The sequence below is a fragment of the Episyrphus balteatus genome, chromosome 3 (assembly GCF_945859705.1).
Source record: "Episyrphus balteatus chromosome 3, idEpiBalt1.1, whole genome shotgun sequence".
Taxonomy (NCBI): Eukaryota; Metazoa; Arthropoda; class Insecta; order Diptera; family Syrphidae; genus Episyrphus; species Episyrphus balteatus.
The window spans coordinates 55,156,635-55,169,008 of record NC_079136.1 but is presented as its reverse complement, the minus strand read 5'-3'; the positions used below and the strand labels follow the sequence as shown (position 1 = coordinate 55,169,008).

Genomic DNA, 12,374 nt, shown 5'->3' with positions numbered 1-12,374 from the left:
GTTGGTACAGTTAAACAAATTTAGTAAATACAATTTGTTTATCACTATATACGAGCACGTCCGGCGAACTTGAATAACAAATACGTAATCCTAACTTGATCATGCAATATCCACTGTTATTGTTGACTCAATGATAAAAAATCCAAAACACATTTTATTTACATTTTATTTATACATTTTTTTTCTAATATTTGAACACACTTATTTTGTTTGTTTAATTACGAGTATGATATGATAACATTTCTACAATTTATTCTTTGAAAAACATCATGATCGAATTAGAAAAGAAAATGTCTCCTCAGTTTTTTTTTTATTAATAATGGTCACTGTTACAGACATAAGACATCAAAGATATGAAAAATAATAAATTTTCCCCTGCCTCAAAAATAAATTTCCAACAAAGTAATAAGTTGAAAAAATTTAATTTTTCACTCGTGTAGGTAGTTTTACTTATCTTTTTCTAACTTTACGCTTTGCAAGTTTTCAGGTTAATGTTATCAAGCTAACGTTTTACTTGGAATATTATTTGGCCTTCAAACTTGCATAAGCATAAAATCTATATGACAAACTAGATGTTGCTCTCAATTTTTTGCCATCCAAGTTATATGAACATACTCTTATTACTTATAATTGCATCAGAAATCAGATGTGCACACCTCCATGTACCCACATATTCCTCATATAATTCTCATTAAATTTGACCTATATTTTTACTCTTTGATAATATAATTTTGATTACAGCATAAAAGTAATTTATTTTCCTTAACTAAAAAAAAAAATAATTATAATTACCCTCATCATCAACTATACAGACATATACAGGATCGATTTTAGTAGCAGTCAATCCATATAAGGACTTGGATGTCTTCACAACGGTAAGTGCCATAATAACTTGTTTTTTTTTTCTTTTTTGTATTTTAACTTTTGTTTATTGAAACTTCAATCAAAATCAAAGTGCATAATTACAGATGGTATAAACAAAAACAATATAAAAATGTGTGCATCGGAATAACACATTTCAATCCATAAGAAAAAAAAAAGAGAGATATGAATTACAGATAGTTAATAATCTATAACAAAAAAAGTTCTTGCATAACAGGGCCGGTGTGTACTTTGTACAGAGTGATTGGTGTAAACAGGCGCAAGTAATAAATAAAATTTTGTACAGAATTTAAAATTTTATTTGGTTACTGATTTAAGAAATAGTAAGTAGTGGAGAGTACTCAAGATTTTTCTACTTTTAAAACCATTAGCGCAAATTTTCAAACATTTAAACCCTACTCTAAATCTTCTTTAAAACGGTGGTCGGATCGAAAAATAGAATTTAAAACGAGAGTCTAATCTTTGATATTTTCGAACGACTTAAAGTATACTTTATCGTTAAATAGGTCGTCCAACTTTAAAAGCAGCAAAACGCTTGTTTATCTTTTTAAAGTATGCTTTTATTTGTTGATTTTTGTCAATGAAAAGTAATAAAAGTTAAGAAAATTGGTTTAAAAAGTGAAAAATATTCTTTTAAATAAATCCTTCTCATATTTGACCACATATTTGAACAAAATATATCCGACCCATACAATAAAAATTATGCTTCAGATCAACTTCACGAATTTTATCCAATATGCGATTGGTCATTTGAAGCCAACGCCAGTGTTTTTGTATTAAGTTTTAATTTTATTTCAGCAATACTTGATAGAAACAAAAATAAAAATCACTTGAACTTTCTTTTAATTAATTTCTGCAAAGTTAGAACTAAACGAGTGCTCTAACTAGAGTAGGTTTTATCGCTTAAACGAGTGCTGACTGAAAATTTGCGCCATTGCTTAGAAAACCCTTATTTTAAAATATTTTTATACATTCTCAACAAAGTTATTGAACTAAAACAAATTTGAAAAAAATTAGAGCTAAACTGTAGATCACTAGTTTTTTTTTTTGAATATTCCACCAAAAAGAAACAAATAATGACGAAAATGGTAACCTAGTTCAGAAAATTGCTACAAAAATATATATTTTACGTTTTTCTGCAAACATTTTTTTTTGTCTGAAAAAAAAAATGATTGAAAAGTCTATTTCGCCTATATGTTTTGGGTATATTAATGGTAATATTCTGATTCTTTTTTAAATAAGACTCAACTATGAGTGCGACAATAAACAAATTTGGAATTTTATTGTTTGAATATAATCTTTTCAATTAAAACTTTAGCCGTTTTAGATCCTTTATTATTTGAAGTTTTTTACTTTTTTAATTTTAACGTAATTCTGCTAAGATGAGTTTATTTCCAGTGACGTTTGGTTAGCTACAATGGTGCAGTGGCAAGCTGTATTTTTGACAAACATGAAAATAAAAGTTATAATCCCTCAAAATATATACTTTAAATTTAAACGTTGTGGATTTTTTTCTACTTCAACTGATGACTAATTTGTGAAGTGAACAATATTTTGAATTTTGCTTGGTCTTTATCAATTTTAACAACACAATCAAAGTGATTTCCACTAATCTAAGTAAAATATTATGTCATCCGCTAAAAATGTAACTAAACTACATATTATTTTTTTGCTTGAAAACAGAGCTAACGTAGATCAATAACAATATCAGGCTAAGCACGGATGAACCTTGGGAATGTCATTTTTTAAAACATTTTCTGTACTGAAAACACCATTCACTTTTGACTGCTGCGTTCCCCTGAATTCCGACTTGTAAATTTTGTCAAGAAATAAATGACGAAGAACCATATCAAAGTTAAGACATCAACTAGGTACCTTCCATACCATTATTAGAAAATGAATTTTAGAAAAATTGCTTACGGGATACTTTAAGGAGTACTTTGACTATGGATTTGTAGGTATAAGATTTTTTAAAAGAGTTTTTGTCCGTGATATTTTAAGTTGAACCTTACATAAACAGAAAAATCTTATTTCAATTCGATAGTATTAAATCAAACTATTTTCAAACTTGTTAAGCTGAAGAACTTTTATGAGAATCAATATGACATTTTTCTTGAAAATTCCACAAGGATCAGCACCTCGTATTTATTTTTTTTGAATACCTACCTCAAATATTGTTAAAAAAAATATTTATGAACAATAATATTCTTTTTTTTTCAAAACAAAAAAAAAATGTTCCACATACGCCACAGTGACCACTTGAATTAAAATTTTAAATATTGCTATATTGTTGTTAAGATAAATGAAACCAATTGGGGTTAGTTTTTTGTTTTCTGCTCTTTTTAACAGCAAAACAACGGGAACGGGTCGTTATACTATATTCAGGTAGTATGGTCAAAATTCTGTATTTGCATAAAAAAATCTGTATGAACATACTTCTGTATTCCATTATTCTGCTTTTTCTCTCAGTAGGTTTTTTAAAATTCTGTTAATCCAGAATTCTGCACTGAAAAATTCTGCACATCCAAAATACTGAATTTAAAAATTCTTTAAATCCATAGTTTTGCTTTTCAAAATTCTGCAATTTTTCATTTTCCATATACCAACAGAATTTTTGAAATAAAGAATTTTTAAATTCACAATTTTTAATGAAAAACAGAATTATAGATTGACAGAATTTTGAATCTCCACATTTTATATTTGGACTTTAAAATACAGAATCATAGGTTTACGTAATTTTTAATTTACAGAATTTTTACATTTTTAATAAAATCTCGAAAAAAAATTCAAAAACGCTAGTGAAATTTTTAACGGGAAATATTTTCGTCTTTATCTTATCATTTATAATAATTGTCACTTGCCGTTTGCAAAATGACACTTGTTGATTGTTACTGGTTAGCTTTTACTTGCAAATAACCATTTCCCACTTATTGCTAACTGATTCTATGAGGCAAAAGAAGCATCTGAAAAGTTTTTTCAAATTATTTGAGAAACCATTTTTCAAAAGACTCATGAAACGTGTGTCGTTACCTTTGAATTTCATTTAGCACAGATAGTCTCTTTTCATTTAATCTTTAATGTGCTATTCCCATTTTCGACTTAAAAAAAAACAACAACATTCAAATGCAAGGTGTGAACAAAAAAGTCAATAGGTGTCATATAAGTGCAGTAATAATCCAACCGTTAAGGCTTTTTTACCTGTGTTATAAAAAAACACGTATAACCTCATTCGTTTTAAGCGCCACGCAGGTGCTAGCTGGCGCGTCGATATGCCCCTGGAGCTGCAATAGAAAATGAAAAAAAAGAAAAAAACGGTGGCATGACTTTCAGCAATCACTCGCCGAGTATATTCCATCCATTCCATATACACATGCGGACCCTTTGATCGGGATTTAATATAATTTTTGTTCTGCGTTATGTGTGTGGAATGGGTCTTTGAAAGTGCCTCTTCTAGTGCTTTGTAAATTATCATCATTGCATGGTAACACAACACACAAAACGCAATATGTATTTCAAATTCCCATTCTCTGGTCTGGATGGAACTAACCAGAAACCAGGAGGATAGCGACAAGAAGATTGTGTGTTTCTACTATAAAAGTTCTAAAAATAAAATTTGTTTTGCATATTGGACTCGGGATTTTTATCAGTTTAGGCTGCAAAACTAAAATAAAAAAAAGAGGAAAGAATTCATCGCATGAATGGAATCTTGTCGATTCAATGGTTTTTTGTTGGTCTGTGTCTAATGGGAAATTTATGGGTTTTGTTCGTGTGAGGCGCCAAGTCTTTTGTTTAAAAAAAATAAAAAAATATGTTTCACTACTTTATCATACTGATGATGATTGTAATGAGAATGACCTTTTGGCAGTGAAACTTATAACAGTAAAGAGGGATTTTACCATGAAAAATTGCTTTTTTGATAAGCTCATAGGTGTTAAGTTTTTCAAAATTGACAGCAATTAAAATTTGCAATTTGGAAAAGATTGGTTTTCATTAATGAACGAAACTTTTTTAATGGGAAAGTGATAAGTGAGTTTCTCTACTGATTGGTCAATTGTCAAAACGTTTTCCTCACCTGCAGGCAATTTTTGATGACTGAGCAATTAGCGACTTGCTTTCCATTTAAATCTCCTTTGTTTTTTTTAAAAGTAACCATTATATTCTCCCTTTTGTATCAGAATTTAGGACACTTTCGAAATGACAATACTAAGCTTCTTGGTCGCGTTCTATTTTTCAACCTAGTTTTTATATTGCTTCTATTGTTTTTTACCCCCAAAAAATGTCTGCTGACATATTTCACCAAAGAAAATTAAATTTCTCAGAAAATATGTCCACACATTCATCTCCATCATCTTAACAAGCTTTCCACATGCACTTAAGTTTCTTATGTAACAATTTGTTCGAAAGGATTAAAAATGGAAGAACTTTAACAAAATAAAGGAGGGAAACCTCTCATCAAGAAAAATACCCCTACTCATGTGTATACTATATTCTTGTAATTCACCCCGTCCCTTCTCTCACCATCACTTAAATTGACCTGATTTCACCAAGAATAAAGGACCAGAAACCATCATATTTCTCCACTTTAGTGCAAAGCTTTCGTTCATATTTCATGTTTCACACTTTAATAATGCTTCTGCCAACAACAACGGTTCCTAGCTAGCGTATAACATTATTTTCAAAATATTACCTCACATCTCCTATATACCGCATTGTAGAGCAGCATGAAACAGGAGCATCACCAAACAACTAACTCCTAAGGACTTCTTTCAATTTTTTTTTCTTTCAAAGAAAAAAAAAAAAAAATGAAAACGCCTGTCTTCCCGTGGGGAAAACTTTTGCTGATGTCCTCTTTTTTTTACGTCATACATCCAAGCTAGAGGCATTGTGCTGGTATAACTATAGCCAAGCCAGGTACTGAAAAGGTAAATATTTATGTTGCTGCATATATGTATACCTTGTTATGATGACAGTGGGTCGGTCTTTTGAATTAATGTGTGAATCCTGTGGATATATAGTAATATTGTATACATACATATTTACGAGCAATTTAATGAAAAAACTAAAAGCTAAGGGAAACTTCAGTGAGTCACCTTATTTACATTTAAATTTTATAATTTAACAGGACAAAAGGGGGAAGAAAAGGTATTTTTCTCTTCCGTCATAAAAGTTTGCTAAAGATCAAAAAGTTAAAAAGGTAAAGGAAATTTAATGTAGTAATTAGAAGTTTATAGAAAAAACAGAAGTGGCTAAGATAATGTGACATAATTGAGAGTTGAACTTAAGGATCTTCAAGTGGCTAAAGTTGAAAAAACAAAAATCAATAAAATTTGAATATTTAGCGTACTAATGATGTTAAATCTAAGTAAATTTAAAGTTCCTTGTAAACCTTAAAATACTATTCGTGATTCATGCAAAACACGTGAAATCACTTAAAAGGTCTTGTAAATTTAGATTTTAATAATTGTATGTATGTTATAAAGTCAATTTTTCGCGTGTTTTGATTTTGTTGTTTTGGCCCAAATCCACAGCGGATTGTAGCCGCCTTACGGCGCTGGTCACCCTAAGTAAGTAAACGAAAACAATTCATCGTAAACGTATTAAAATATGAGCATGCAAAACATAATATTGTTTATTTGATAGTTTAAAAACAATATTGAAGAAAAATGTCATTCACAAGATTACCAGAAAACTCATAAATTTTATGATAATTTGCAAAACCTTCAAAAATTAAAAAACTTTTAATTTTTGTTCTTTTGATTTATTATTCAAGGCTAAGTAAAAAAAAAATATTTTTTTTATTAATAGACCGAGAGCCGGCAGCATATTTTGGCAGTTTTGATATAACCGAAATTCGAGTGTGCACATATCTAGATATGCACCACAGTATATCAACGGAACAAGTCTGGCAGTGATCTTTTTCAGCTTTCCCTTGCCAGACGCATCCAAAGTGCAGCAAAAAATCAATTTTTGGCGTTTTGATATAACCGAAAAAATGATACACCAAAAAATCATAAAAAATCCCCTGAATTCGAATCTGTGGGTACCGCAAGTTTCTTTTTCAGCTTTCTCCCCGCCAGACCGCTTTAAAGCATTTTTAAGTGCATTTTTCTAATAAAAAACCTAATTACTTATTTTCTGTTAGGTATAACCGTATGATGGTAACAAATTAATATTCTATGTCTATTCCAGGTCTAGAAAATATAATTTTTAGCCAGCTATTTTTCAGCCTTCCCTCTGCCAGACGCCCTTAAAGGTTTCCCAAACAGGTTTTTCCATAGAAAAAACACCTAGTTTCTGTTTTTTTTTCTTATAAAATTGAAATAATATTTTTTTGTTTAGAGTAACCATATGATGGCCAAATATTAACTTTCTCTGCCTTTTCCTGATTTAGAAAATGTAAGTTTAAGCCAGTTTTGTTTCAGCCTACCCTCTGCCAGACGCCCTAAAAGTTATGTCAATAGTACGGGAAAGTTAGATTTTGCTATATGAGGATCTAAGAAAAAATCTGTAATGCATTTTGACTTCAGGGTTCGAAAGGTAAAAAGACACGAGTCGTAAACCAAGTTTTGTTCAATCACACCAAGAGTCATTTGGCCGCCATTTTTTTTTTAATACAAAGTTTAGTTTTTCACATAACTCGCGTATTTTTGAACCTACAGTAAAAACAATGTATGACAAACTTGAAATAATTTAATTTTCTACAATATATGTTAAATAACATTTTTCGATTATCCCTTTGGTTTAAAAGTTAGGGTGTTTTTTTTTTTAAAACACGTCAAAAAGTGATTTTCTTATTTTTGTCATATCTCTTTTACTTGAGCGTTTTTTAAAAAATGTGTTCGTTGTAAAAATTGTAGATCTTTTAATTACCTTCATTTGTTACAATATTGGTTTTTCGATTTGACAGACCGTTTTCGATCTGTAGGCAAAAAACTTAAAAAAATTGCAATTTTTTGTATAGGGACAAACAAAATTATTCTTGGTGCGGTTGTACAAAATGTGGTTTTAGACTCTTTCTATCCCTGTGTTTATGCTCTATTAATCCCTGAAGACAAAATGCATTTCGGATTTTTTCCCAGACCCCCATGCCCCATATAGCAAAATCTAACTTTCCCGTACAATTGAGATACCTTTTAGGCGTCTGGCAGAGGGTAGGCTGAAACAAAACTGGCTTAAACTTACAGTTTCTAAATCGGGAAAAGGCAGAGAAAGTTAATATTTGGCCATCATATGGTTACTCTAAACAAAAAAATATTATTTCAATTTTATAAGAAAAAAACAGAAACTAGGTGTTTTTTCTATGGAAAAACCTGTTTGGGAAACCTTTAAGGGCGTCTGGCAGAGGGAAGGCTGAAAAATATCTGGCTTAAACTTATATTTTCTAAACCAGGAATAGACATAGAATATTAATTTGTTACCATCATACGGTTATACCTAACAGAAAATAAGTAATTAGGTTTTTTATTAGAAAAATGCACTTAAAAATGCTTTAAAGCGGTCTGGCGGGGGGAAAGCTGAAAAAGAAACTTGCGGTACCCACATTTTTGAAATCAGGGGATTTTTTATGATTTTTTGGTGTATCATTTATTGGGGTAATACCTAGCAAAACGCCAAAAGTTGATTTTTGACTGCACTTTGGATGCGTCTGGCAGAGGAAAGGCTGAAAAATAGCTGGCTAAAAATTATATTTTCTAGACCTGGAATAGACATAGAATATTAATTTGTTACCATCATACGGTTATACCTAACAGAAAATAAGTAATTAGGTTTTTTATTAGAAAAATGCACTTAAAAATGCTTTAAAGCGGTCTGGCGGGGGGAAAGCTGAAAAAGAAACTTGCGGTACCCACAGATTCGAATTCAGGGGATTTTTTATGATTTTTTGGTGTATCATTTTTTCGGTTATATCAAAACGCCAAAAATTGATTTTTTGCTGCACTTTGGATGCGTCTGGCAAGAGAAAGCTGAAAAAGATCACTGCCAGACTTGTTCCGTTGATATACTGTGGTGCATATCTAGATATGTGCACACTCGAATTTCGGTTATATCAAAACTGCCAAAATATGCTGCCGGCTCTTAGACTATAAAGATAATTTTTATTTAAAATGCAGTTATAGCAATTATTTACTATTCTTCAATGACACTCCTTTTGTTAGCTCTATTGAGAAAGTTAAGCTTCAACGAATCATAAAAGAGTTTTGAAATACATAATTTTTATTCAATGTGGGTTACTGTGGCGTATGAGTAACATTTTTTTTCATTTAAAACCCAACAGTAATCATCAATTTTCTGTCCTGGGGGTCGATTCCCGATCTGATCTTCATAATAAATTCGATTCTTTATTTCTGAAATAAATAAAACAAATGTGTAAATCTTTTCACATGATAAATTTTTTATCACAACCCAATATTCTTGTGAAAAATAATAAACAAATAAAAAACACAATTAAAAAAAAAATAAACAATCTCTCAACTACACCCGGATTTGAACCTAGGCCGGTAGAGTAAAAGGCAACCGCCTTACTCACTACACAGAGAAAAATAGGCCACATAAAATAGAACAAAAACAATAAGATTTCTCTATGGTTTTCATCCAAGAAGGAAACCTTATTAAAACAATCGGGTTTTCCTTATTGTTTTAAAATCTGCAAAAAAATAAAAAAAACGATGACCAGGCTGGGAATTGAACTGGAGACTTCAAATCATTAGTCGCCCACCTTACCACCTGAACCAACCTGCCATTAAAATATTGATCGCGATTTTTGTTCTAGTGCTAAGTTGCAAAAAAAATCAACTTTTCAGTCAAATTTTAATAAGATTTTCTCTATAAAAATAATAAGAAATCTCCTTAAAAAAACCTTATTAATCGTTGATTTTAATAAGATTTACTTATGAAATGTATGGACGGTAAAACAATATGGCAATCTGTTAGTTTTTAGCGGGTCATATTTTTCTCTGTGTAGGCTAATTCGAATTTGTTTGTTATGAAAACTTTTGTTCATATAAGCTTTTTTTCTCAAAAATGAAAGTTTTTTTCATTTAGTACTTTTTAGTACACATCTTATCACATTGAGTTTGAGAATCGCATAAGGGTTGCCTGTGATGTGATGAAATGAAAAAACGCTGTGAAAATTGAAATGATATTATTTTTATCACTTCACAGTTTCACAGATCGGGAATTGACCCCCTGGGGGTGAATGTGAAGTGATTTTATCACGTTTTCATAATAAATTCGATTCTTTATTTGTTGTTTTTTTTATGGAGCTAGAACCAAAAACCGAAAAAAACATCTTGGTTGAAAGAATCTTTTTTACGGAGGAAGAAGAATATGGTATTGATAAGAAAATTCTTTGAATCGTATCTGAAAATTTAAAAAAAAATGAGGACTTTTTGCTTCATGAAATCTTTTTCAAAATTGATGACTTTTGCTTCATTTAATTGATTTCGCAAATAAAGACTTTTTGCTTCATGAAATCCCTTTAAAAAATTAAGACTTTTTCTTCATGATATCCCTTTTAAAAATGAAGTGGTTATGTTCATGAAATCCGTTTCAAAAATAAAAAATTTTTTGATTCATGAAACCCCTTTAAAAATGAAGACTTTTTCTTTATGAAATCCCTTTCAAAAATGAAGTGTTTTTGCTTCATGAAATCTGTTTCAAAAATGAAGAATTTTTGCTTCATGAAATTCCTTAAAAAAATAAGGACTTTTCTTCATGAAATACGTTTAAAAAAAAAAGATTTTTCTTCATGAATTCCCTTTTGAAAACGAAGATTTTTTGTTCAATGATATCCCTTTTAAAATGAAGTGGTTTTGCTCATAAATCCGTTTCAAAAATAAAGAATTTTTGATTCATGAAATCCCTTTCAAAAATGAAGAATTTTTGCTTCATGAAATTCCTTTAAAAAATGAGGACTTTTCTTCATGAAATCCGTTTAAAAAATAAAGACTTTTCTTCATTAATTCCCGAAGATTTTTTGTTCCATGAAATCATTTTTGACATGAAGACTTTTTGTTTTCTCTAATTTGTTTCAAAAATGAGGATTTTTTGCTTCTAAAAAGTTAAAAATCAAGCCGACATGAGTCGGGTTATTAAAGTTTCAAAAAATTACTACAACAATTATTACTTAGTTCTGTTTTTTTTTTTTTTTTTTCGTTTAACCCCATCTTAATAATACTGAACCGTCAACAAAACTTTTTATATGATGGTAGGTATTAATTTCAAATAAGTACTACCTACGTAAATTTTTTTAAAGTGACACAGCTCAAGTTAATGAATTGATAACATAACACTACCCACTTATTACAGCTTATTTTTCTTGAAACCGAATTTGAAGAAAAAAAAAACAAAACCCTCACCTTTTCTTCTTCTTAGCCAACTCATGTTATTAAACTTGACATTGACAGATACCTTCGCACCTCGAACATAATCTCTCATGTCAAGATTTCTTTCAAAGAAAATAAATAATATAAGAACACATAAAAAAGCAACAACAATAACAACAACAAAAAACAAGAAACATATAGCAGGTGAGTGTGCTTTTATCGTACGTTGAACACAATAAAAACCACAGACCATAATGTACCTACTTTATAGCTCATTCACCGTTATTTACAGATGCTTCATAAGAACCCAATATACCTACCTACCTACATTATAATAGAAATACAAAGCTATATGTGATAGTATGGCTCGTGTTATTTCCATTGAACGCGTTTATGATAGTGCAATCACTGAAACCCACCAAACTCGCATACACACCTCACATCACAGTTTTTTTTTATATGGGGAGGGGTGAAAGAGGGGGTTTATATCTTTGTTTAATCATAACACACTGAAGTATTCATGAAGCTTAGGGGGTCAAGTTACTCGCGCTGCACTACAAAAACACGTGCAGTGTGCAGCATAAAATCCATTCAAAGACTTTGTTGTTGTTGTTGTGGCTGCAGTTGTGGTGCCGAACGAATGCCAATGCACTGTATGCCAAGGTTTTTATGTTGTAATTTGTTAAATCCGTCATTTTTTTTATACATATATCTCACCTCACCTTCTGTAATGCCCTGTGATTTTTTTTTATTTTAATTTTGTTCTCTTCCTGGTTAGAATGAAACAAAAAAGAGAAGAATATGTATATAAAACACACAAAACAAACAGAAGCTCATCCAATTCAATCGGTTGGATAAATAAAATCCCTGCCATAAAAAAAGGTCTTTAAGGTTGTATTATGCATCTACAGCAGCAGCAGCAATAGCAAGTGCAAAAATGGCAGCTGCTGCCGTAAAAAAGGCCAGAAATTAATTTCATTTAACCCTCTTTTTTTAACTATAAACCACCAGGATATCATATTACATGGTACAATGACGAAGAAGACGATGATGACGACAACGACGACGACGGCGGCTTTTGTATAACGACATTCACAAAAAGTCTTAAGGATTATTATATGCTTTGGTGACAGACAAACTGACGACAACGACGCACCATGGCGACAG

The 12,374-nt window shown here is 30.6% G+C and overlaps 1 protein-coding gene across 3 annotated transcripts in view; it reads left to right on the top strand.

Annotated features, from left to right (window-relative positions):
• LOC129913005 (unconventional myosin heavy chain 6) overlaps nt 1–12,374 on the top strand; it is a 76,026-nt gene that overhangs the window by 20,557 nt on the left and 43,095 nt on the right. For all 3 annotated transcript variants that reach the window (XM_055991312.1, XM_055991315.1, XM_055991313.1), the window contains one exon: nt 813–875. In XM_055991312.1, the coding sequence (XP_055847287.1) occupies nt 813–875 (63 nt within the window). The remainder of the gene's footprint in view (nt 1–812; nt 876–12,374) is intronic.